The 25508-nt window shown below is 40.8% G+C and overlaps 2 protein-coding genes across 5 annotated transcripts; one reads left to right on the top strand and one right to left on the bottom strand.

Annotated features, from left to right (window-relative positions):
- The first annotated feature begins 1355 nt into the window (after positions 1 to 1355).
- On the top strand, positions 1356 to 5396 carry LOC110869228 (WD repeat-containing protein 44). 3 transcript variants are annotated; one of them, XM_022118514.2, is made up of 8 exons: positions 1356 to 1596; positions 1712 to 2763; positions 2839 to 2929; positions 3220 to 3377; positions 3446 to 3497; positions 3825 to 3904; positions 3999 to 4092; positions 4506 to 5396. In XM_022118514.2, the coding sequence occupies exons 2-8, from the start codon at positions 1804 to 1806 to the stop codon at positions 4967 to 4969; spliced, it is 1899 nt and encodes a 632-aa protein (XP_021974206.1). In that variant the 5' UTR covers positions 1356 to 1596; positions 1712 to 1803; the 3' UTR covers positions 4970 to 5396. The 3 variants fall into 3 exon arrangements, with proteins under 3 accessions (XP_021974206.1, XP_035831353.1, XP_021974207.1); XM_035975460.1 differs by having other exon boundaries at positions 1361 to 1596; positions 4502 to 5369; XM_022118515.2 differs by lacking the exons at positions 3220 to 3377; positions 3446 to 3497 and having other exon boundaries at positions 1406 to 1596.
- Positions 5397 to 10087: 4691 nt separating this feature from the next.
- LOC110869229 (protein phosphatase 2C 57) lies at positions 10088 to 24494 on the bottom strand. Of its 2 annotated transcripts, XM_022118517.2 has the most exons (10): positions 23880 to 24494; positions 23639 to 23753; positions 23432 to 23542; positions 22967 to 23046; positions 22834 to 22887; positions 22539 to 22655; positions 10609 to 10663; positions 10503 to 10535; positions 10366 to 10412; positions 10088 to 10292 (listed from the first exon to the last, which is right to left on the bottom strand). In XM_022118517.2, exons 1-10 carry the CDS (start codon positions 24323 to 24325, stop codon positions 10169 to 10171), a joined length of 1182 nt encoding a protein of 393 aa, XP_021974209.1. In that variant the 5' UTR covers positions 24326 to 24494; the 3' UTR covers positions 10088 to 10168. The 2 variants fall into 2 exon arrangements, with proteins under 2 accessions (XP_021974209.1, XP_035831352.1); XM_035975459.1 differs by lacking the exons at positions 10088 to 10292; positions 10366 to 10412; positions 10503 to 10535; positions 10609 to 10663 and adding an exon at positions 10673 to 10700 and having other exon boundaries at positions 22488 to 22655.
- Between the last annotated feature and the right edge of the window lie 1014 nt (positions 24495 to 25508).

Raw genomic sequence — 25508 nt, 5'->3', positions numbered from 1 at the left:
TAACAACATATTGTGTAATTCAAGGTTCTTTATCTTCAGGTCTTTAAACGTCACTTGAGTTGAGGTGTCGTATGAACGTTCAACGAACATCTTATCAACATCTTCTTTCCAGAGGAAGAATTTGAAATCCCCTCTCTACAAAACACAACAACTATAAGGAAATTGCAATGGAATATCTCCTAAACACCAAATTGATATGCAATTTCAACTTACAGGCCAGTGAGAACAGCCGTAAAATTCTTCACCATGTCTTTCACTTTTACGACCAGCTACTCGAAGAACAGCAACAACATCGTGATGACAGTACACATTTCCATCCAAATCGACCTTGAAGACTTTAGGTTTTCAAATTACAGCAGAGGTAGAAGAAGACGACATGTTGACTGAATGTTTCAATGGGCAATTAGGGCAAGATCGGCTATGGGGAGGAGGTATTAGGGCAAGAACGGCGATGACCCTCTACCTGCAATTGATCTTCGTCACCAATTTGATGGGGGAGAAGATGAGTTTGTTTGGGAATTAGGGTTAAATGGTTGAATTGATGGTAAACAGATGATATATCAAGTTTCTGTCCACGTGTGCTTCCAAGTCATCATTTAAATGCCACATAGGCTTAAAATACTAACTCAGTTAGTGTTTTTTTAACGAAGGGGTGATAGTGACACCAACTTGTCGAGTAGAGAGTGGTGGGAGCCAACTTGAAAGTTGAGCGTGATATTGACCAATTTTGCATAGTTAAGGGTGATACAGTCTATTTCCCCAATAAAATATACTTTTAACAAGTAATACATTTATTTTCTACTCATAAAGCTATAATAATAATAATATTATTATTATTATCTTCCATACAGAGTAAATATTCATTAATCTATTTAAATCCATTCTATAAATTCTTTAAGAACATCATTTTTAAGCTCTCTCAATTCTATGATTATTTTATTTAAAAACTTTTATCTAAGTATTTATAGAGTTGTATTGTAAACCATTAGACTGAACTGAGTTTTATAACACCTTAAACTAATCATAGGACCTTGTTGAGTAGTTGTGAATGTAACTCTAAATGGAATAATTCAGTCAAATCTTTTCATGCAAAAGAATTTATCATCTTATTTAAATTGCGAAAGAAGTAAACCAAAAATTTGAATTTAGTTTTTATAGGTTGTAGTAGTTGATTATTGTTCAAATTCTTTTGATTTGAAAGAGATTTTGTGAAGAAACGCAGCCTAAGATATAATTTTCTATGAATATATTCCGTAAACATATGGCTTTATTTTTGGATACTTGGATTCTTAGAAGTGTGTTGATAAAAATGGATGTATCTTATTTGAAAAGATAAAAAAAAAAAATAGAGAAACTGAATCTGCTTTTAAAAAAAAAGAAGATTTATGGAAACCGAAAAAGAAGTAGAGAAAGAGATGTGTTTTAAGTTTTTACAGAGAGAGAGGGGGCCATTGACATGACGACAGCCTACACTTCTCGTTTCTCGGTCCATTCCATTCCTTCACCAACATCTTCTTCTTCTTCTCCCCCAAATTCAACCTCTTGGATTCTTTCTTTCTTTTATGCTCCTCCTTCCTTATTTTCAACATCTATCTAGTAAGTTGCAATTTTTATTTTATGATTCATGATTCTCAACGCAGTATGTGGAGGATTGAAATACATCTATTTTTATGGACTAATTAATTGATCTGTTCTGTTATTGATTGATTAGGTAGGTATGCTGTTGTTGTTCCAATAAGGCAGGCAGGCACATTGATTGCATAACTCCTCCTTCCTTATGGGCTGAATTGAATTGAAGTAACCATGCTTGCCTCTAACCCAGACCAACAACAAGATTATCCTTTTTTTGATGCTTTATCTCACCATGATTCCCTCTATAACGCTTTCCATTACCATCTTTGGCTTACCACTCCCACAAGCGTTAAACATCGAAAGAAACACTTTCTTAAATTCATGATGAATTTAACCTTACAACATCATCATCATGAAAACCAATCAGATGATCAGAGGATTATAGAATCATCCAGTAGTGATGCTGTCTTGAGAGATGATGAAGATGAAATCTCCTCTCTTAATTCTGATGATGCTGCTGCATCAAGGGACAATTTCATTTGTAATCAACAGGGATGTAAACAGATTGAAGATTCATCTTCTCCACTGCTTCAGAAACTTGTACACAGACAAATCAAGGTTGCTGGCACTATGCCTACAACCCTCCTCAACAAACTCAAAACTCAATGCTTGACTCGATTACGCTCTATGGCATGTCTTGTCGACCCTCAACGAACAAGATTTCATGATGATTTTAGGGACGCTGCTAGAACCAGGGTTCAACGGGTCAAGGTCCGCCAATATAAGAAACAGCTCAAGGAACTCTCTGCTGTTTTCATTGGACAAGATATCCAAGCTCATCAAGGTTCCATTTTGACCATGAAATTTAGTCAAGACGCCCGATATCTTGCTACTTCTGGAGAAGATGGGGTTGTCAGGATTTGGCGAGTTGTGGAAGATGATAGATCCAATGATACTGACATTCCAGATATGGATCCTTCTTGCATATACTTTACGGTTAATCCTCTTTCTGAAATTTCGCCTTTGGTGGCTGAAAAACACAAGTTGAGTATGCTGAAAACACTAAGAAAAACATCGGATTCGGCTTGTGTGATTGTTCCTCCAAAGGTGTTTCGGATACTGGAGAAGCCTGTTCATGAGTTCCATGGACACAAAGGTGAGGTCTTGGATCTCTCATGGTCCAGTCACAATGTGAGTAAGTTGAACACTACTCATTTTATGAATTATTATAAAGTTACACATGTTCTCATACTGTTATCATTTTAGCTTCTGCTGTCATCATCGGTTGATCAAACGGTTTGTTTGTGGAGAGTTGGGAGCGATCAATGCATTAAAGTCTTTCCACACAGCAACTATGGTACGCTCAGTTTTCAGGATACTTATTCAAATAAGGGGTGTTTTAAATGAATAATCCATATTGCGACATGTAGGAGATTGTAACTATCAACTTGATAGTTAAAGTAAGGATTTTTAAATAAGTATACTCATAATCAGATTTGGTGCAATTGATTATTAGACCTATAATAATTGTAGGAAGTAGCTAGGTGAAAAACACTAGAAACAGATAGTCATTTTGATCCTAACACCCCTAAATCATGATTTATTCTGAGGAAAACATATCGTATGTGATTGAAAAACTGCATGCAGTGACATGTGTTCAGTTCAACCCTGTGGATGATACTTATTTCATAAGTGGGTCAATTGATGGGAAGGTTCGTATATGGTCTATTGGGTCTTCCCAGGTTGTTGATTGGACAGACATACGAGAAATAATCACTGCTGTCACTTACAATCCTGATGGAAAGGTTTGCCATTTTTCTTGTTGATTTAGTCAAAATACTACATAGATTATTGAAAACGTCTTCTTAACTAGGGTGGAATTATTGGATCGGTGACAGGCTGCTGCCGGTTTTTCAGTTTGTCAGGTATACTTTATCGAGCACATAGTTTGTCTAAAACACCCTTTAGTAAGACTGATAAAATTTTTGTGGACGATATCAATAGGCGCTGTTTCTAGTGGTCAAATCATCTACCATCATTGTTTGAAATACTTGTGGCTTGTATTTCGAATAATTATCATGAATAGGGTTTAGTTGGATGAAATGTCCTTTTCACATCGAGTGGGTGATATTTGGCTCGGTGCTAGTAGCGTATACAATTAGAAGTCATTGCATCCATCCACTAATATATGTAAATCTTGAGGGGGCCTGAGGATCCACTCGTCTTAACTCTTGTGTCTTTTACTTGAATAGATAATCAGTTTCAACTGGAAGCTTCTGTTTGCTTAAATAGTAAAAAGAAGTGGGCTTGCAAGAGGATAATTGGCTTTCAGGTTGGTAATTCATAGCTTTATTGAATATCATGATCATAATTAGTGGTTTCCATCTTGTTAAAATTTCGGGTACATTTATAAATGTTTTGTGTAGTTCTGTCCACAAGATGCAAGCAAAGTAATGGTCACATGTGCGGATTCCCATGTCAGAATTCTTCATGGGATCAACGTGATAGGCAAATACAAGGGTATGACTTTATTTTCAAATCTCAACTGTTTATGTATGTATGTATGTATATAATGATTAAATAATAATAAGAGTTAATTGCTCGGATGGTCCCTGTGGTTTCAAGTTTTTTCACGTTTAGTCCCCACCTTTTGAAAATAGCATGTATGCTCCCTATGGTTTGTCATTTTGTTACTCGGATAGTCCCCCAACATTTACTCTGAGGACTATCCGAGTAACAAAATGACAAACCATAGGGAGCATACCTGCTATTTTCAAATTAACTAACATCTACTCAGGGACTATCCGAGTAACAAAATGACAAACCATAGGGAGCATACATGCTATTTTCAAAAGGTGGGGACTAAACGTGAAAAAACTTGAAACCACAGGGACCATCCGAGCAATTAACTCTAATAATAATGTGTATACTAGGCCAAAGAAACGGTGGGAACCAGGTATGTGCATCGTTCACGTCAGATGGGAAACACATAGTGTCAGCATGTGAAGACTCAAACATATATATATGGAAGTGTAATAATGAAAAGGAAGACCAGGAAAAGACAGTTAGGTCCTTTGAGTCTTTCTCGAGTGATGCATCAGTTGTGTTACCATGGTGTGGTCTGAAAGAAAATGGTTGGAACTTGCAAGATGGTTCATTTTCACCCGGTTACTTCTCTCTTGGTCCAGAGTCCATTAATCAAAAGGGGTCCGCCACCTGGCCTGAAGAAAAGCTTCCAGCCTCCAATTCTCCATTGTGTAAATCCCAATACAATTTTTTCAAATCATGTTGGCGGAGGTCGGCTGGATGTCATTTGTGGGGTCTGGTTATTGTAACCGCAGGGTGGGATGGACATATCAGATCGTTCCTCAACTATGGGTTGCCAGTAACGCTTTAAGTTAACCGGAGTGAGTGGGCCGGTTGAAGATGCTGCGTATCTGATTGCAGGACTCTCGTTTAAAGGTAGTGGTTAAAAGTGGTCCTCAATCATGGTGGTTTTGAATGATTGATTTTTGTATGCACAACCTGGAAGTGGGGCTCAGGATCGAAGGCCATTTTCTCTCAATTTGCATTTTTTTGCTTCTTGATTGCATTGCATTGCATTACATTACATTACATTACATGGGGTAAGGTAAAAGCCGAGAGCAAGAGCAAGCTGTTTGATATATTACTCGCTTTTCTTGGCATGAAACAGGTCTTCCAAGGCGTTTTTGTACGTCTGTCTTTTCAGGAATTCCTTAAGCTTAATTAATGTACATAATAAACTCTCATTTTATTCATGAGCTCTGTTTTACAAATTCATATCGTTAATATCTTTTTGTTTTCGTTGTTTCTTCAGTTGGTTTTTCATCACCAGTCCAACCCAATTTTGTTACGTATCTAACTATTAATAAAATCAACTGAGTGGTCAGGGTTTTGTTTCACAATGGCTGAAATTTAGACATCTAATGATGTATGTCGAGTCACGAACCCGTCAATGTACAATGGGTGGGTCGCCAACCTGGGTCAACTTGCTCCAAAAATCATGCAGTCACCCACGATCAGTTTATCATGCAAGTTCCCATGTTTCATTTATTTTATGTATTTTCTTTTTATTTAATTTTAGAATTAAGTGCATGGGCACATAGTGGGTAGGTAGTTAATTTCTTTAGGTAACCGTATTTTTGTTTTATATTAATTAGGATCAATGAATGTAAAAGAGGAGGACAGTGTGTTTTGAGTATGAGATTTTTCTCTTTGGTTGGTTTATCTCAATGGATTTTGAGTTAAATTGATTGTGTCTATGCTAGCTCAATTGTGGCATATTGAGTGGTGTTCTTAGACCCGAATTTATAACCGGAGTGGTGATTTCTGTATCTTCGGGAGTGATTCGCAGCCCTACTGTTGGTTTTGGTGGTGTATCTGTATCCAAAACGAACCGTAGATCTATCTTTTATTTGACCGTTTTATTTGAACCGGTGATTCGGGGACTTACTCCTATCATCTAAATTGTAGTTTCACATATAATAATAATAATAATTAATAAATAGCAGCACACAAGTTTCAGAAACACAAACAATCGAGAATTGTATAGAGAAATAGCAGTCTGGCAGGCAGGCAGGCTTTTCCTCTTTCCTTCACTACCCCTGCCTGCCAACTTCCCCAAATTCAGCCATCAGAACAAATGTCAACACCATCGCGGTCCTAGAATTTTCCCCTCATTCAATTTCAAAAGACCTAATCATAGGATAGGATAGGATAGGATTCCCCTCAATCAATCAATTTTACCTTCCATACGGCATTCTCATGCTCATTTCTTTGACGGGAAACATGTTCAATTATCATCTTTTTTACTTGGAACTTGAGGTTACTTTAATCAAACAACTTTACTTGTTGCTTGCTTGCTTGGCTTTAATCCATAGTTATTAAAGGCGCGAATGAGGCAGTGGTGGAGTAGTTTGAAAAAAATTGGTGTTCCTTGTGACGTAGGTTTGATTCAGCGAATACAGGTGTCGCCGGTTCGACTTGGATGAGAGACGAGATTTTACCGATTATCCACTATCGTGCCTTCGGGCGGGTGGAGGTCGGGTTTCCACGCATCTGGGGAGAGTCAAGGGGCTGGCGGCGATCGAGTACTCGACCTTGGCCATAACGTCCGGTGTCATGGTGGTTGGCACGTCGTTCCTTGCCGTTCAAAAAAAAAATAATAAATAAAGGCGCGAGGCGCACTCAGGGCGATTTGTTGGGCTAGGGGCCTAGACGAGAAGCGCAAAAAAAAAGCGTGAACCACTATACCACTGTCAGCGAAACAATATTGAAAATGTTTGTAGTTAAAAAAAATAGTGGTAAGCCCCTTGCGACGTAAAACCGGATCAGGTTGCGCCGATACTATACCACTATCGGCGATCACCAACATCGGAAAAACTCGTAAAACATAATATATAAAAATGGAAAAGGTAACACCGAGCGTAAAATCGTTGAACACCACACGCCCATTGCAACATGTTAATGCGAAGAAATTAGACCGAAACGTAAATCAAAGAAAAGAATAAACTAAATCGATTTTGGTCTTACGGAGTCGCGACGAACCTATCAAATGAGAAAAAAGATTTAAAAACATTGAACTACACACGCATATGATGACGCCGTGTATAAAATTTCATGATGATAAATCAATGTGGTATTACAAAATTTAAATAAATAATAAAAAACAAAGAAATTAGAAAATAAATAATGATAGAAATAAAGATAATAATAAGGGAAAATAGCCAAAATGGCCTTGACCCGGTCAACTTTTCCAATATAGCCAATTCAGACGTCTCCACAAGACGTCTCCACACACCCGTAACGTCTTAAGCATTCACCAATTAAATGGCTCCACGTTTCCGACAACCTAGTGACATCTCTTAAGCATTCACCGTAGCGTCTTAAGCATTCACCGTAACGTCTTAGCCGAGACGTCTGAAGGTGGCTTGAGACGTTACCCACGTTCATTCACCGGAACCTACAACTAGCTTTCACATTCATTTTCCGACACTTTCTGACACAACTGTAATTCCTTCATCTTCTCCGACGAGTCCTCCGGCCACCATCACCTTCGTCGTCCAACCCCTCCACCACCTCCGTTAACCTGCAACTCCTTTCCGACGACACCTCTTCTTCTACGGCGACTAACGTCACCACCACATTGTTTCTTCATCAGGTTAGTACCGGTTTTGTGGTGGGTGGTGGTTGTGGTGGGCGGAGAGTGACGATTGTTGGTAGGTGATGGTGGTGGTTGGTTGGTATGTGACCGTGCCGTGGTGGTTTACGGTGGTGGTGGAGGGTTGAGGTGCTCGGTGGAGGGTGGTGGTGCTTGGTGAGGGTGGTGGTGGTGGTGCTTGGTGAAGGTGGTGGTGGTGCTCGGTGAAGAAGAAAGAGGAATAGTTGGGGAGAGAGCTTCATAAAGAGCTGGTTGCAAATTAAAGCATTGGGAAAAGAATTTGCCTTTGTGGTTACTTTTTGTCAGATCACGTGCATCCAAATTAGTACACCTCTTGTGCACCCATGTGATGTGAGTGAGGCAATAGTTCCAAAACCCCCCTCCACTATGTAGGTTGTCCAAACATACCCCCATACATACAAATGTTACTAGTAACCATGACACGTGTTGTGGTGACATGAGATCCCCATTTGGATCTAAAGGTAGTGAGTGAGTGATGTGATAAAAGCAGATGTCATCAATGGTTCACCTACCTCATCATGCATGTACAATGGGGCCCAATTATATAGCTTGTAAAGGTGCCAGATTGGGAAGTTATGAAACGTCTTAAGACGTTACGGGTGTGTGGAGACGTCTTGTGGAGACGTCTGGATTGGCTATATTGGAAAAGTTGACCGGGTCAAGGCCATTTTGGCTATTTTCCCTAATAATAAACTATAACTAGGGCCGTAGTTACCCGCATGTTGCGCAGGGACGCAGTTGGAATTCAGAACGTATAGCACATCATGACAACCGATACATAAATTCGTAAAATTAAATAAAATGATATCTAAATGTGTTATGCAATTTGTGTCGTAACTCGGCTTTGAACATAAAAATAATAAGAAAAGGTAAAACAATATAGTAAATAACAAAGGTAAACGAAAAAAGAAAACGATAGAAACTCGGTCAGTTTTGGTGCACTCGTTATGTTCAAAAGAGTATCGGCGCGTTCATTAAAAAAACTAAACTAAAAAAAACTTCGCCACACTCGTTATAGCAAAGAAAAAGAAAAGTTAAAAAATATGTCTTAAACGGTATTAACGTGTTCGCTAAAAAACTATTTAAGATTAGAAAAGTAATTTGGTTAAAGTAAAAGAAAAAGAATATAATGATCAAACTAAATGGTTTGCAAATGAAAGTTTACACTAAATGGCGAAATAAATTAAAGGACGAAAAGTCACTATTTATCTTCTCTTAATTTACATAGAGATAATGTCCCATGTATAACCAAACTTTTTTTTTTTTTTTGAAAAATTCACCAAACATAACGTACAATACCTTTATGTCCATAAAACTGGATAATTATTAATAGTATGAAAATGAAGAGGTCACACTAGATGGTAAATTTGTTTTTTTTTGGTAAAGGGTTACTCCGATGATTCTACATATAAAAACAAGTAGCGTGGAAAACCCCACACTAGTTCAGACTTGGGGCATACCCCAAGACTGTAAACTAAAACACAACCAAAAGAAAAAAACAACCACTTTTTTGTTCTAGTGACAAGTAATTTGTTTTATATCTTTCTTAGTGGTAAACAAGTAATTTTATAGTATATAAATGGATGTTAAAAGTTAGTTTATTTAGAAAGACCACTTTTTTTTGGAGGATATGCTGAAAAAATAATAAGAAATTTTGTTCTAGTGACAAAGCTATCATTCATTTATCTCCAAAAGTTTTAGTTACTCAAACCATTATTATTTATTTATTTTATCATATACTAAACGTAAATAAAACAATATAACTGTAAGATTGTTAACTTTGGTTTGAAAAATAATTAAAAGATCATAGTTTAAACCAAACAAACAAAAATAGTAGAGCATAAAAATATGTCTGGATGATAAGAGAGGGTAAGGTCACACTGGATATTAATAGAAATCCTATCCATCCAGTATAAGTAACCTCGCTCTTTCATCAAAACTTTCTTCATGGCTATGCACTTTTACACAAACAACCTTGTTCTACTTTCCTTTCTATTACTCCTTTGCACACATTCAGGTATTAATTATATTCTTCATTTTCTAATTATATACATGCTATTGTCTGTTTTCTATAGCAATTTGCATCACCAAACCTATACAGAGTCAAGAAGGCTTGATCTGGTCTACAATGATCCAGGATCCAATCCCAAGCATGATCCAAGGAAGGGTCGTCAACCAGGGAACCGTCGTACTAGACTAATGTGGTTATAGATAAACTTTGGGTTGTTAATATATTACTATTATGCATGATATTTAAATAAAGTTATCTGAAATACTTGTAAAATAAGATATCATTCGTTTAATGCAAGCACACATAAAAGTAAACATTGATATATCAACACAAGGGAAAATATATGTTGATTATATACAGAGGTTGCAATGTTAAATTAGGTTTCAAAACGAAGCATTAGATGACATCCATATCCCAAGTGACACAATACCAATCGTTGCAAAAGCCTGGATCAGTTCATACGCAATATTTTGTTCTTGTATAGGTAAATTCCTCCAATCCGTCCGCCTATCAATACCACAAACAAAAATTTAGAACAAAAGGTCACTAGTTAATCTCATACAATTTGCAAAATGCATACCCCAAATCGGCGATCACAATGGTTACATTATCTTGAGAATACTGGTTCTGAAATAGAACAAAGTGAGAAGAACTAACTATACATAGGCAATAAATAAAGTCAAAAGGGTAAACTTATCTATGCAATTCATTAATTACCAAGGCCATTTGAGCTAGCGCTTCAGATGCAACCTGTAGCAAGAATACATTAACAGCATATAAAAACTGATACTCCAAGGTAAATCGGTCAATGGCTACAACTTACCTGAACATCTCCATGTTCCCGAAGTTGGTTTCTGATAAAGCTGACTGCATCCGAGCTGAAAGTAATATTTTTTTTTTGGCTACAAAGTTAGATGATGTATTGCAAAATACATCGGTATTCGCGTCGGTTTTAGTCGTTAGTTAGTTAGTTTTAGTGTCGTTTTAGTTTAGAATGTACATACTATTGATCTAAGTTGTGTTTCCAGGTCTTTACAGCCAAAAGGAGTGAAAACGAGCAGAATCTGGAATGGCGAAAGGCTGGCACGGAAACCGAGGAAGTCGGGAGCTGAAACGAAGAAAATTGGCAATTCTGGAGCTTCCAGGCGACCCGCGTTGACTAAACGAGCATTCCCAAGCGGGCCGCCTTGACTTAATGAAGAATCAGGGTTATTGCATTCTCTCGCGCCCCGCTTAAACTTAGACATAAACTTGAGGCGGGCCGCGAGTGTCTTGTAAAACAATTCGAGTGTTTAAAGCTTAGGCGACCCGCATAAGATCAAGTTAATATTCCACGCGGGCCGCCTAAAGTTGTTCTGTCGGCAGACTTGCGAGGATTGCATGGCAAGTTAGGGTTTTCGGTTATAAAAACACATGTTCGCATCAGCAGCCGATTATTGACGAACTAGGGCATCTTTGGGGCTGTTTTGGCTGCTGATTGAAGGCTGTGATCGTGTTGGAAGCATACCGGAAGCTGGGAATCATCGGGAAAGCATTCTTGAGCATTCGGGAGTGAAGATTCGGGTTTTATACACCTATTTCTTGCATTCTTTGTTTGTTTAGACTTTGTTAACGATGAATTCAGTTGATACCTTGATTTTGACTTTGTTTCTGATTATGTTTTCCGGCTAAAACTCATAAACTACCTAGGCGATGACTATGGCATAATGAAGATTGGATTTTTATATGATTATTGATGTGGTTGTGATTTTTCTTGCATTGTAAACACTATGTTAGTTTGTCTTGGTGCGTTTGTATGCTTGTGATTTCTTAGTTAATCGTTTAATTGTTCCATTCAATTCTTGGTGACGGTCTTTATCACGTAATAGAGTTGAATTAGGGTTTTTGACTTAGGTGAGTGTCTATATCACATAATAGGTCATTAATTCTTTAGGGTGAAAAAGTGCACTAGTAACCTTAGGAATAATATTCGGTAATTAATTAAAATCAAGTGTGCTGCTAGACTCGTCGCGGAAAGGCTCGAGGATATTGGTAGGTCTAGGAGTAGTTAAAAGGAATTAATTGCCCATTGTCTATCAAGCCAAGATTTAACCCATAGTTGCTTTAGACGTTCGCGCGGCAAAGTAGAGCGTCTTACATAAGCACTTTCAAGAAACTAGAGGACGGACAAGAAATCTAGAAAACCGGTAATTTAACAACCTCTATGGAATCTTAGTGTGCTCTTGAGAGGGATTAGGGGTCCTTAGATTTCCCTAGAGGTGAGAACTTCAAGATCCCGGTTTCACACCACATCATTATCATTTAGGAATCCATTCCGAGTTTAGCCTGCGTCTAGCCTAGGTAGTCTTCATTCTCACTGATCAGACCCTTTGCTTGTGTTCGTGTTTTGCTTGCTATTATTATTTTATTATTTTATTTAGGATTTTTAGAAACCCCCCCAAATTAATAAACAATTTAGTATGTCGTGTCAGTCCGAGTCTAGATAGAGTCTTAGCGTAGTCAGTAGAGTCCTGTGGGTTCGATACTCGGACTTACTTTAGCTTTACTACATTCGAACGGTTCACTTGCCGATTGTGTGTTTAGGGTTTAGGTCGAGTCTTAGTTTATAAATTTAAAGCTTAGAGAGTCTAGAATTAGGGTATTTTAGTTAGTTTTATTTAACCCATTTTCAGCACATCAAGTTTTTGGCGCCGTTGCCGGGGACTCTTGGCGATTGCGCTGATTACTTTGTTTGGACTTACTTGACATATTACGTGCTATTTTGTTTCTTTGTTTGAGTCGTAGGTGTCTAAGTATTTTTAGTGTCTTTTTATAGTTAGTCGAGTCGTTTAGTAGAGTCTTCTTACTTGTTTGTTTTCGGTTTTTGCAGTGGATGCCCCATACGCGCTCGCAGGGACCGCCGCCGTTGCCGCTTGCACTCAGGTCTTCCTTCTCGTCATCTACGTCTGAGGTACGTGCTTCTAGCTCTACTTCATTTTCTCAGTCCACCCCATTTTTCGATCTTACACCAAAATCTTCACCCCACAATTCCCCACCACCCACCCGCCCACCTAGTCCACCACCCGTAGCTCACATGGCCCGTAGGACAGTTTACGACCAGGCTACCACCGGCTTCGCCGGTGGTAATTCCCCCATCACCCTTCCTGAGATCCCGAACGATCGGTCTTGGCAGATACCATCCTACATTATGACCGCCATCACCAATTCCTGCCAGTTCCATGGTCGTGACGACGAGGATGCCCCCGCTCATATCAATCGCATCACTCGTCTCTGCAGCACCTTCTCCATTGAGGGTGTCAATCTTGACGCTAGGTATCTTCAGGTTTTTCCGTTCTCACTCGCTGGACGCGCAGCCGTCTGGTTCGATTCCCAGCCTGCTGGCACTTTCCGTACTTGGGCAGGCCTTCGCGATGCATTCTTAGCCAAATATTTTCCGCCAGCCAAGGCATCTCGCCTTCGTGACCAGATCCACTCATTTCGTATGGAGCCAGATGAGCCGTATCATCTGGCTTGGGAGCGTTTTCAGACCCTGATCACCCGTTGTTCTCAGCATGGTCTATCTGATTGGGCGTTAGTGGAGAAGTTCTACAATGGACTTACTCCAGAGATTAGGGCTCGTTTCGACACCTCAGCAGGAGGTCAGCTCATGGGGAAGAAGACAGTTGCAGAGTGCAACGATTTGTTTGAGAGTTTTGCCCACTCCGATATGGACTACAGCACTACCAGCAGGACTTCCATTCCTGTGCGTACCACCTCGGCCGGTCGAGGGGTAAACCAAGTTAGCTTGGATTCATCGGTAGCTGCTGCAGTCGAGAGAGCGAAAGAGGAGATTAGGCAGGAGATGAGGCAGGAGTTGAGTGAGATAAAGAAGAAAGTCGATAGGTGTGAAGTTTGTCGAGGAGGTCACGACACCATAGATTGCCCCACGCTCACTCTTGAGCAAGTAGAGTATATAGCTGGTCAGCCTAGGGGTCCCACGAATCCGTTCAATAATTCTAGTTCCAACTGGCGAGGTAGTGGTAATTCGAGTGGGTATCGTTCGTCTGGAAACCCTCCTGGGTTTTCTGGTCAGTATCAGAGTAGAGGGCCCGGTATTTACACGCAGTCTAGTTCAGGGCAGTTCAGTGGGTCGGGGTCTAGTGGTCAGTTTTCGAATAGGGGACCGCCTCAGGAGAGTCAGGGTGGTGCGAAAGCCCCTGAGGTTAGCACGAGTCGGTTAGAGGAGATGTTTGCTCAGATGATGACGCGTAGCGATGCATTCATGAAAAATCAGGAGCAAATCAATAAGAATAATGACCTTCAGTTCAAAAATCAGCAGGCCGCCCTCCTCGACCTTCAGAGGATAGTAGGCGGAATTGCTCAGCAGTTACAGGAGCACCCACCGGGTCAGTTTTCGGGAAACACTTTCCCGAATCCAGCGAATCAGTCAGCGAAGGCGATTACGACCCGTAGTGGGAGGAGTGTAGGAGAGGTAGCTAGAGAGAGAGAGGTCGAAGAGGTAGAGGAAGAGGTTGATGAGGAGATTGAGATGGAGGCTCCAGGCAAGGTGCACACGAGGCTAGCCCCAGCAAGTACAGCACACGCCGAGGAGTCGCCAGTAGAGCAGAGAGTGGAGAGACAGCCGACGAGAGGTCGGCCGGCACCCGTGATTGATCATTCCCGCCTTCCATTTCCCGCCCGTGCCAGGCAGCAGAAATATGCTCAGGAATACGGGAAATTCCTTGAGATGTTTACTCAGTTGAAGATAAATCTTCCGTTCATCGAGGCGCTTCAGTCTATGCCTAAATACGCGAAATTTCTTAAGGATCTTTTGAAGCGTAAGGAGAGAATCGGTGAGCTTTCGAATATTCCACTGACAGGGGGTTGTTCCGCGGTAGTCTTGAATAAGCTACCAGAGAAGTTGACCGACCCTGGCACATTCACGATTCCATGTTTCTTCGGGGGAGCCGCTACCCCTTCTCACGCCTTAGCCGATTTAGGAGCCAGCATCAATCTGATGCCATTCTCGTTGTATGAGCGTCTTGGTCTAGGAGAGCTTACCCCCACGCGCATGTCTTTGTCCTTGGCTGACCGATCAGTCAAGTATCCTCGAGGGGTAGTAGAGAATTTGTTGGTGAAGGTCGATAGGTTTGTGTTCCCAGTAGACTTCGTTGTGCTTGATATGGAGGCCGATGAGAGAGTTCCTATTATTCTTGGCCGTCCATTCCTTCGAACCGCAAAGGCGATCATTGACGTCTTTGACGGTAAGATTTCTCTTCGTGCGGGTGACGAGGTTGTCACATTTGAGATCGATAGAGCGATGCAGCATCCTAGTTGTGGAGATGATGTTAGTGGGCCGTGTCATTCTGTCTATTTTCTTAATTCATTCATGTCTTGTGTCGACACGTGCTTCGACTACATTAGTGGAGCCGATCTGGTAGGTGAGGGAGGTGTTGACGAGCATTCTAAGGATGAGGTAGACGAGGTAGAGGAGGAGTGTTTAGATGAGAGCGATGAGGTTAGTGCTGAGCCATTAGGGCTAGACGCGATTAGTGATGAGAGTACTCCGGTAGAGATTCCACCGCCCTTAGAACTTAAGGTTCTTCCATCCCATCTCGAGTACGCGTTCTTAGGAGAGAAGCCGGATATGCCTGTCATCATTTCGTCGAAGTTGACAGAGGAGGAGAAGTCGAGGTTGATTGAGGTGCTTAGAGAGGTCAAGTGGAGAATGCAAATCGGGGAGTGAAGCGAATTTTAGAGAAGACGGTAGGGAAGAGTAGGCAAGATTGGTCCGACAAGTTGGACGATGCGTTGTGGGCTTTCCGAACCGCCTACAAGACGCCATTAGGGACGACACCGTTTATGGTCGTCTACGGGAAAGCGTGCCACTTACCGGTCGAGTTAGAGCATCGGGCTCTTTGGGCGCTCAAAACGGTGAATTTAGATTTGACCGAGGCCGCTAGGAGACGGTTTTTCCAACTCCATGAGTTAGAGGCGCTTCGTGACGCCGCATATGATCGCTCTTGGAGTATCAAGGAGAAGTCGAAAGCGTTGCATGATAGGAAGTTGCGGAAGTTGAAGGAGTTTAAAGTGGGCGATCGGGTGCTATTATTCAACTCGAGGTTGAAATTGATCGCCGGGAAGTTGAAGTCGAGGTGGTCCGGGCCGTACGTCGTAAAGGAGGTTTTCCCGTATGGTACCATTGAGTTGTTTGATGAGGAGAGTTCGCATGTGTGGAAGGTAAATGGGCATAGGTTGAAGCATTACATAGGAGGCCCCATCGATACCACCGAAGAGGAAACCGTTCCTCTTTCGGACCCGCCTAGCACCGCCACGTAGGTTCTTGAGTGAAAACTCAAGTGTAGAGTTTGTATATTGCGTCGTTGTCCGTGTCGTGTCTTTAGTTTAGTTTTTGTGCGTTTTGTGTGTCTTTGCGTCGTGTGTGTGTTTTGAGTATTTTTGCAGGATTCATCGCCTTTATCGGAGCCGACATCGATCAACCAACAGTGATGCAGGTACGTTTAACGCTAAAAACTCGGAAATTAACGCAGGGGGTAAAATGGGAATTAAAGAAAATGATTTGTAGTTGAAACATGCTGTTACTGTTAACAAAACTGCAGTTCTGCACTGTCCAAGCGGCCCGCGTAGGGTTATTCCCTAGTTCACACGGGTCGCCTGGACTTACAAACGTTTTCAGCAATCAACAAACACTCGCGACCCGCCTTTACTTTCCATTATCTTTCACGCGGGTCGCCTGGTTGTTAAAAGATTTAAAAAAATAATAAAGATGAAGCGACCCGCCTCATATTGGTTTCACACTTCATGCGGGTCGCGTACATCATCTCAGTCGGTTCCCCTTCAAAACCCCCAAAACGGTACCATTTGAAACCCTAACCCATTTGACACCCTTCTCCGGCGAATCAAACCCCCCACAACCACCCTCTCCACCACAGTATTCCGCCATCAACCACCGCTTACCACCACCCACTTCTACCTCCGGTCACCACCATCTTGCCCACCTTCTGAAACCATCACTACCACCATCCATCCATCCACCTGCCACCCGTCTCAACCACCCACTACCGCCATTTCTACCACCGTTTTCCACCACCCTCACCAACTACACCACCGATTGTCACCTCCTACACCCCATCACCACCATAACCACCGTTCAGCCACCACCTGTTGCACCGACCGCCGTCAACTGTCCACCGCACACAACCCATCCTGTTGACTCCCCCTAGCATACTTTTGTTCACTCGGTTCGGCCAAAAGGTATGATTTCTGTATTACTCTTATGTGTCGAGTCAGTGTTTTGAGTCGGGTCCGTAGTAAGTCCGATGTTTGGAGTCGAGTTCAGTTTAGTTTTTTTTTTTTTTTTTTTCTGAGTCAGGTCAGTGAGTTTTAAAGTTAGGTCAGTAGATTGTTTTTATGCGTCGGGTCAGTCTATTGCAGTTGCACTATAGTACTTTGTTGGGTATCGACCATCGTTCGACGTTTTCGGGATTGTCAAGTAGCCATGCCATATACTGATTTGCTTTTTAATTAATGCGAGGGTGCGGAAGGGCCCGGGTTGGTTTATTTGATGATTGCTTGTTTTGAGAGGCGTGCGAACGGGATGTGACGTTGGGTAATAAAAGGGGGTAGTTTTGTCCGCGGAATTTTGTGGCCATATTAGTTAACGAGGACAGTTGTTTTAAGATAAGTGTGGGGAGGTTTTTCGCGCCATATCATAAAAAAAGTACCGTTTTCACCTATTTTGCGCGAATGGCCTCCATTGCTTCCACGCTTCGAGGTTAGTCTTGATTTCTCGGCACTTCGGATTGCTCGGGGGCGAGCAAGGTGCCGGGAGGGGGTATATGTTGTAAATTTTTGTAAAATGAGTCTTAAGTGTCGTAGTGTCTAGTTTCGCGTCGTTTAGGGTCCATGAGTGTGTTTCGAGTCGTAGTTGTGTCTTGTTAAGTCATGTCGTGCGCGTACTATTGCACCGTTCGATTTTAGGCCGCGTCGCCCGTACTCAATCTCCATTCGGGTGAGGTTGGCCTAGTTTCGAGTTGTTGTGTGATATGCACTTGTATCGAACGACGGCCGCGAACGAAATGCTATACGGCCGTCGTCCGATTGTACACTATTATAATATTATTTTATTATATATATATAAAAAAAAAAAAAAAAAATCAAAAAAATTCAAAAAGAACAAAAATAGTTTGTGATTACTAACGGTTCACCTGTTTTGCGTGTTTGTTTGATTCGTTGTGAACAGGATGTCAGGTGAAGGAACGTCGTCAGGCACCAAGCGCAAGAGGCGCACTACTCGTTCGCAGACGGCTGCATCGGAGCAGCCGGGTACTCCAGTGCTTCGGGAGATTAGGTATAGGGATGCTGGGACCCCACATGGACAGAGTGATAGGTTGGTTCAGAGTCCGTTGTTGCGGTTTGAGGTAGGATCGTACGAGTTTATGAAATTTGAGGCGCTGAAGAATGTGAGGTTGTTAGAAAGTAAGCGGGTTGACTGGGAGTTGCTTAGGAGGTTAGGGCAGGTTGAGAGAGTTCAGGAGTTGCTGGGTGATAAGTTTAGGTGGGCAGTGGAGTGTGAGTGGCCACAGTATTTAGAGCTGACTATGGAGTTTCACTCCACGTTTATTTATAGGCACCCAGGGGGGTTTGATCAGTCAGATGTAGTGTCGTTTGCATTAGGTAAACAGGTTTACAATATGAGCCTGATTCAGTTTGCAGAGGCGACAGGTTTGTATTCAGCTGAGGAGGTTGGGTCAGCTGAGTTTAGGAGTTTACTGAGGCAGGTGATGAGGGACCCAGCAGAGGCGTGTGTTGTGAAGGAGGATTTAGCACGTTTCTGGCACACCATTGCTATTTCACCGTTTTCTAGCAATTTGGTGGCGTCGGACATTAGGGATCCAGTTTATAGGTTCGTGCATAAGATTCTATGTTCTACGCTGATAGGAAAGCACGAGGGAGATAAGGTGAACCAGCATAGTTTGTTCTGCTTGATGTGCATGGTTGAGAGGCGGCCGGCCAACTTAGCTAGTATTCTGGCGTGGTCTTTGGCGAGGCCGAAGAAGGGGGGTAGTACGGCCAGGTTGTATGGTGGGCCGTATATCACTTTGTTGGCCGCCAATTTAGGAGTGTTTGCTAGGTTTCCAGCTGATAGGATGACTGCGGGCCCCGCTCCATCTCTTGTGGAGTTGAGGAGTCTACAGCTAGCCGGGATTGTCACATTCATTGAGCCGCTAGCGTGGACAGAGGTTTTGCCAGCACCACCGTCTCCGGATCCGACTGCCGAGGAGGCAGCGACCACTACGATTCCGGAGCGGTACCAGGTGCCACTTCAGCGACATCAGCTCCCAGCTAGGGAGTATCCATTCAGGCAGCCGCGGTCGGAGCCGCTTACGTTAGAGGGTTTGTATGATCGGGTCGAGCAGGTGAGACATGAGATGCAGCTGGGTTTTCAGGGTCTGTATGACCACTTTCAGTTACAGCTACCACCAGCACTGCAGCCACAGCAGGGGGGTCCCGCTGGTGGAGAGGAGGAGCAGGATAGTGGAGATGCATGAGGATGAGCAGCAGTGATAGCAGCGGTTATATCTTTTGTTTTATTTTTATGCTGTTTTAATCCTCGATAGTCGGTTTGTATAATACGATATATTTGGTTGGTTGGGTTTTTGGGTTGGATGATACTTGTTGGTTGATGCTTGATTGTATATATTATTTTGGGTTTGGTATGTTTGATGTGTTAGGTTGTTTTGCCGCTTCCGTTCGCGTGTCCGAGTTAGTACAGTTTGCTGAGCGCGTTATGGATTGGAGGGCATGTGTGGTATCGACTGGCATATTGACAGTCTCACATATGATTCAGCTAAGTCGTTCCACTTGTATACTTGTATTTTATTTTATTATATTTTTGTTTTGGGTTTTTAGGAGTCCGGTTTCCATCTTTGCATTAGGGACAATGCAACATTCAAGTGTGGGGATGGGAACTTGTAGTTAGTGAGTCATAATTTGAAAAAAAAAAAAAAAAAAAATTAAAAAACAGAAAAATGTCTTTTGAAATAAGAAGTTTGCAAAATAAAAACGGAAAATGATAGAAAAGTCGGGTTTTTGATCGGGTTCGAATAATAATAATATGAGATAAAATATTCGTGCTTGTGTCTAGTTTGGGATGCGCGGGTAGGCTTGATTCGGTTTCGGGTTCCTTTGATATTAATTATACCTAATTGTCGGTCTACTAGTGGGTTCTCATCTAGGGAAAGTGGGGAAATTGAAACCGCCAATAATAGTATAAGGGATGCCGTTATAAGCTAAGATCGTTAGAGTTTTTGGTCATTATCTCGTTGAAAAAGAAAAAAAAAATAATAAATAAATAAGCGAGCTAGAAACTAAATGAAAGTAGCCATTCTATGTAATCTGTGGTTGGGGATAGCGACTCTACAGCCGGAATACCGCTAGAATGTGTGAAATCGACCTTGCAAAATAAATAAAAAGTACCGAGGCCTATGTAATCTGTGGTTGGGGATAGCGACTCTACAGCCGGAATACCTCTAGGATTAGGGAAAGCAACGTCTACGCTCGTAAAAGAAAAAAAAAAAAAATATGGAAAAATAGATTTGATTTTAAACTCTCTTGATCTTGGTATAAGGCGGTTAGGAAATAACCCAGTGGTGGTTCCTTTTGTCCTATAAGCTTGAGGGGGGAGTAGGTGGACTTGCAATTCGTAGCGTGAGACCCTAGGTGGATTGACCGAACTTGAACCTAAATTGCATGATAAGGGCTTGAAACCGGGTTGGGTTTAAGAGGATCATTATACTTGCAATCGCGGCTAACACGAGTATCGATTTAATAAAATAATCTAAGCTTTTGTCCCGATCGACTATCTTGACTATGATTCCGTTTGCATTATTCTTTTTCGAGGACGAAAAAAAAAGATAAGTGTGGGGATATTTGATGTATTGCAAAATACATCGGTATTCGCGTCGGTTTTAGTCGTTAGTTAGTTAGTTTTAGTGTCGTTTTAGTTTAGAATGTACATACTATTGATCTAAGTTGTGTTTCCAGGTCTTTACAGCCAAAAGGAGTGAAAACGAGCAGAATCTGGAATGGCGAAAGGCTGGCACGGAAACCGAGGAAGTCGGGAGCTGAAACGAAGAAAATTGGCAATTCTGGAGCTTCCAGGCGACCCGCGTTGACTAAACGAGCATTCCCAAGCGGGCCGCCTTGACTTAATGAAGAATCAGGGTTATTGCATTCTCTCGCGCCCCGCTTAAACTTAGACATAAACTTGAGGCGGGCCGCGAGTGTCTTGTAAAACAATTCGAGTGTTTAAAGCTTAGGCGACCCGCATAAGATCAAGTTAATATTCCACGCGGGCCGCCTAAAGTTGTTCTGTCGGCAGACTTGCGAGGATTGCATGGCAAGTTAGGGTTTTCGGTTATAAAAACACATGTTCGCATCAGCAGCCGATTATTGACGAACTAGGGCATCTTTGGGGCTGTTTTGGCTGCTGATTGAAGGCTGTGATCGTGTTGGAAGCATACCGGAAGCTGGGAATCATCGGGAAAGCATTCTTGAGCATTCGGGAGTGAAGATTCGGGTTTTATACACCTATTTCTTGCATTCTTTGTTTGTTTAGACTTTGTTAACGATGAATTCAGTTGATACCTTGATTTTGACTTTGTTTCTGATTATGTTTTCCGGCTAAAACTCATAAACTACCTAGGCGATGACTATGGCATAATGAAGATTGGATTTTTATATGATTATTGATGTGGTTGTGATTTTTCTTGCATTGTAAACACTATGTTAGTTTGTCTTGGTGCGTTTGTATGCTTGTGATTTCTTAGTTAATCGTTTAATTGTTCCATTCAATTCTTGGTGACGGTCTTTATCACGTAATAGAGTTGAATTAGGGTTTTTGACTTAGGTGAGTGTCTATATCACATAATAGGTCATTAATTCTTTAGGGTGAAAAAGTGCACTAGTAACCTTAGGAATAATATTCGGTAATTAATTAAAATCAAGTGTGCTGCTAGACTCGTCGCGGAAAGGCTCGAGGATATTGGTAGGTCTAGGAGTAGTTAAAAGGAATTAATTGCCCATTGTCTATCAAGCCAAGATTTAACCCATAGTTGCTTTAGACGTTCGCGCGGCAAAGTAGAGCGTCTTACATAAGCACTTTCAAGAAACTAGAGGACGGACAAGAAATCTAGAAAACCGGTAATTTAACAACCTCTATGGAATCTTAGTGTGCTCTTGAGAGGGATTAGGGGTCCTTAGATTTCCCTAGAGGTGAGAACTTCAAGATCCCGGTTTCACACCACATCATTATCATTTAGGAATCCATTCCGAGTTTAGCCTGCGTCTAGCCTAGGTAGTCTTCATTCTCACTGATCAGACCCTTTGCTTGTGTTCGTGTTTTGCTTGCTATTATTATTTTATTATTTTATTTAGGATTTTTAGAAACCCCCCCAAATTAATAAACAATTTAGTATGTCGTGTCAGTCCGAGTCTAGATAGAGTCTTAGCGTAGTCAGTAGAGTCCTGTGGGTTCGATACTCGGACTTACTTTAGCTTTACTACATTCGAACGGTTCACTTGCCGATTGTGTGTTTAGGGTTTAGGTCGAGTCTTAGTTTATAAATTTAAAGCTTAGAGAGTCTAGAATTAGGGTATTTTAGTTAGTTTTATTTAACCCATTTTCAGCACATCATTAGACGACGACAAGGATAAAAACAAAAAGAGGAAAAACAAGTGAGATTGAACCACCTCTTAATGTAATCCCATAAGCCATCAGTTGCTAATAATACAAACTCCGCATCAGGCCCCAATGCAACTTGATAAATATCAGGAGTAGCAATAACCAAGTCTTCAAAAAACTTCATTCTGTATCAGTTAAGCAATTGAAAAAGGCAGATGGTAATCAATTTAATTAAGAGTAATCTTCTCAACTCTAAAAGTTGCATCAACGAAATGACCACTTATTAGATTGTTGGTTTAAACTTCCTCAATGCTAAGATTAAAATATTAACAAAGTCCAGAAGAAAGTTGCATGAGAGATTACCGGGATGCAAACTTTTCGGACCATCTTCCTTCTTCAACTCCCTTTTTCAGCATCCTTTTAATAGTTAAAGGGCGTAAATGCACTGGTATATATGATTATCAAGTAATTATTAAAGAATAATAAGAGAGATTACTCATTCTTCTTGGTCTTAAACCGTATGTCACCAAAGGCACGTGATACAGAGATGTCTCCACAAATTCTTCCATCCGAAATCTACAAAGACCATATACACAAAACGATAAGTTGTGCAAATCAGTTTTGTACCATGTCGACAAAACCACATGGCTCATTAGGTGACAAATGAAAAGATATCTTGATCTTCATCACGATCACGAGCACAATCCAGTTAGAGAAATGTTTCATGCCACAAAAGGATTTCAAGAATAGAATCCGAAAAACAGCATGTGCCAAGTTTCAGACAGGCAAATGCTATATTAAAGAAACTCACACCAATATTACTGCTTGCCTGCCTTTTAGAGTTCATAGAATAAAAAAAGACCATGTGAGGTTCATAAAACAAGGCTATGGTAATTTGAGTAAAATACCATTAGTGAGAAAGTGAAGAAATAAAGAAGGAAATGAAAAGAGAATAACACACCCATCCACCTGCTTCTCGAATGCGTTTGATTTCTTGAAGAGAAACCTTGTTTCTTCCATAGGGTCTGTGAGAATTAGTGAGCTCCTCTGCGTTTCCAGATTGTGAAAGAACCTGCCAGAAATTGTATTGTAGTAATTCTTTTAAACAGAGAGAGAGAGAAAGAAGCAACAAAACAAAGGATTAGCATATTATGATATGAAAACTTACGGCACATGAGTCACCAACATGTGAGATATATAGCATATCATTTCCTATGAAGATAGCAGTAGCTGTTGCACCAGATTCATCATCATCATCCTCCTCCTCACTGGTCGTCTCAAGCCTTTACAAAATGAAACAGCATGCATCTAAACCTTCATACAGAAATGAAATCATACTGAAAATACATAATACTACTACTTTGACAATCAATGATACAAATTGTCAGTGTAAGTGGCTGGCTGGTTACCAGTTTAAAAGTTTGGCATCAGCGTTGTGAAAAGCTTCTTGCAGGGCATTTTTAATTTCAATAAAGTCTTTATTATCCAACAATTGGCCCCCTTGTAGAGCCTTCACACACTCCTTGTACAGCTCCTCCCTGAGAAAGTTGACAGAAGAGAAACCCGCGTGGCCATCAAAAACAGCAGCAAAATAGAAACCTTGAAGGTCGTCGATGTTGTTATTAGCGACTATTACAGCATCGTCTTCCATCTCCTCACGAGCACCCTGTAATTTGGCGGAACCCCATCTGATCCCAGAAGCGAGACCATAAGAAGAAGGAGCGTCAATAGCAATCGCTGAGCAACGCCGGCGGTTTCTGGTAATGAAATTAGTGTTGGTCTTCTTGAAGTCGATCTTACTAAGGTTGGTGTTGGTGAATAGAAATCTTTGCAATCGTGGACTCCATAAAGCCATTGATGAGGGAGGGAGAGAAAGAGTTTGAGGAGAAGTGGGTATGTATTGTTAAGAAGAAGTATCACAGGGTAGGATAAGATAGCGGCAGTGAGAGAGAGCTGAGCGAGCGCAAACGCAGGCCACTAACTGGATTCTCTCATCTCCTTCTCAACTCATTAATCAAACCCATTAATATTAATAAAAAGTACAGTAATATAAAACAAATAAGGCTGTTCAAAAAAAAAAAAAAAAAAAAACATAAAACAAATAAGATGTCTTGTTTTTGGTGACTCCACTAAACCTAATTCTAAATATTTATTTATATTTATATACTATTAATTTACAACAAGTGAGTGCATTAGTAAGTTGTAAGTTGTGCATTAAAGGTTTGTCTTGTAAGGTGTTATTGTACATTTATATATGCATTAGTAAATTGTAAGTTGTGCATTAAGGGTTTATCTTGCAAGGTGTTATTGTACATTCATATTTGCATTAGTAAATTGTAAGTTGTGCATTAAGGGTTTGTCTTGCAAGGTGTTATTGTACATTTATATTGTTTGGTTGTAAATTGTGCTTAAGTGGTTGTACCTTAATCAAATAATGGTTTCATTACCTTACCAAATTCAATTTGTTTTGTATGCTTGTATGGTTGTAAATTGTGCTTAAGTGGTTGGACCCTAATCACAATTTACAACCATTATCTTACCATGTTCAATAGGTTAGATCCATTCAAAGTTGTGTTGTTTTATTTGTAAATTATTATTATTTATAATAATCTAATTAATTTAGCCAAAATCTTATATAAATATAATTTGCAACATATTGATGCAATGGTTGTTGTAATGTATGCATTATGTTTTGTATAGTGGTAATGATATATATTATATATAGATTACGATGAACCTGTCAAACGGGAAAAAATAGACGCGGGTTCATCGCAACGCGCGAGTCCTAGATCAACTTAGTTATTTTATTATGGTTTACGTTTCGGTTTAATTTCTTCGCATTAACACGCCGTAACTTCAGTGTCGGTGGTCGCTGGCAGTAGTATGGAATTAGTGCTCGCCCCCGCCGCAACACGGAGGGTGCTTAATACTAGTATAATATTATTTTGTAACATTTGTATGCATTAATAGTTGTACATTGTGCTTAATTTGTTATATCTTAATCAAATAATTTGCAACATATTGATGCAATGGTTGTT

Source organism: Helianthus annuus, chromosome 7 (genome assembly GCF_002127325.2).
Source record: "Helianthus annuus cultivar XRQ/B chromosome 7, HanXRQr2.0-SUNRISE, whole genome shotgun sequence".
In the NCBI taxonomy this organism is placed as follows: Eukaryota; Viridiplantae; Streptophyta; class Magnoliopsida; order Asterales; family Asteraceae; genus Helianthus; species Helianthus annuus.
Note: the sequence above shows the minus strand (reverse complement) of the source record. Positions and strands in the feature narration are given on the sequence as shown.

Bases quoted from the DNA above. Each gene is read 5' to 3' on its own strand.
- LOC110869229 (XM_022118517.2), bottom strand. From the start codon at position 24,325: ATGGCTTTATGGAGTCCACGATTGCAAAGATTTCTATTCACCAACACC. The intron at 23,047-23,431 runs GTGTGTTATTCT...TGGTCTTTGTAG, and splicing joins TTCGAGAAGCAGGTGGATGG to ATTTCGGATGGAAGAATTTG. The intron at 10,536-10,608 runs GTAAGTTGTAGC...TTCTTGCTACAG, and splicing joins GGGAACATGGAGATGTTCAG to GTTGCATCTGAAGCGCTAGC.
- LOC110869228 (XM_022118514.2), top strand. From the start codon at position 1,804: ATGCTTGCCTCTAACCCAGACCAACAACAAGATTATCCTTTTTTTGAT. The intron at 2,764-2,838 runs GTGAGTAAGTTG...TTATCATTTTAG, and splicing joins TCTCATGGTCCAGTCACAAT to CTTCTGCTGTCATCATCGGT. The intron at 4,093-4,505 runs GTATGACTTTAT...TGTGTATACTAG, and splicing joins CGTGATAGGCAAATACAAGG to GCCAAAGAAACGGTGGGAAC.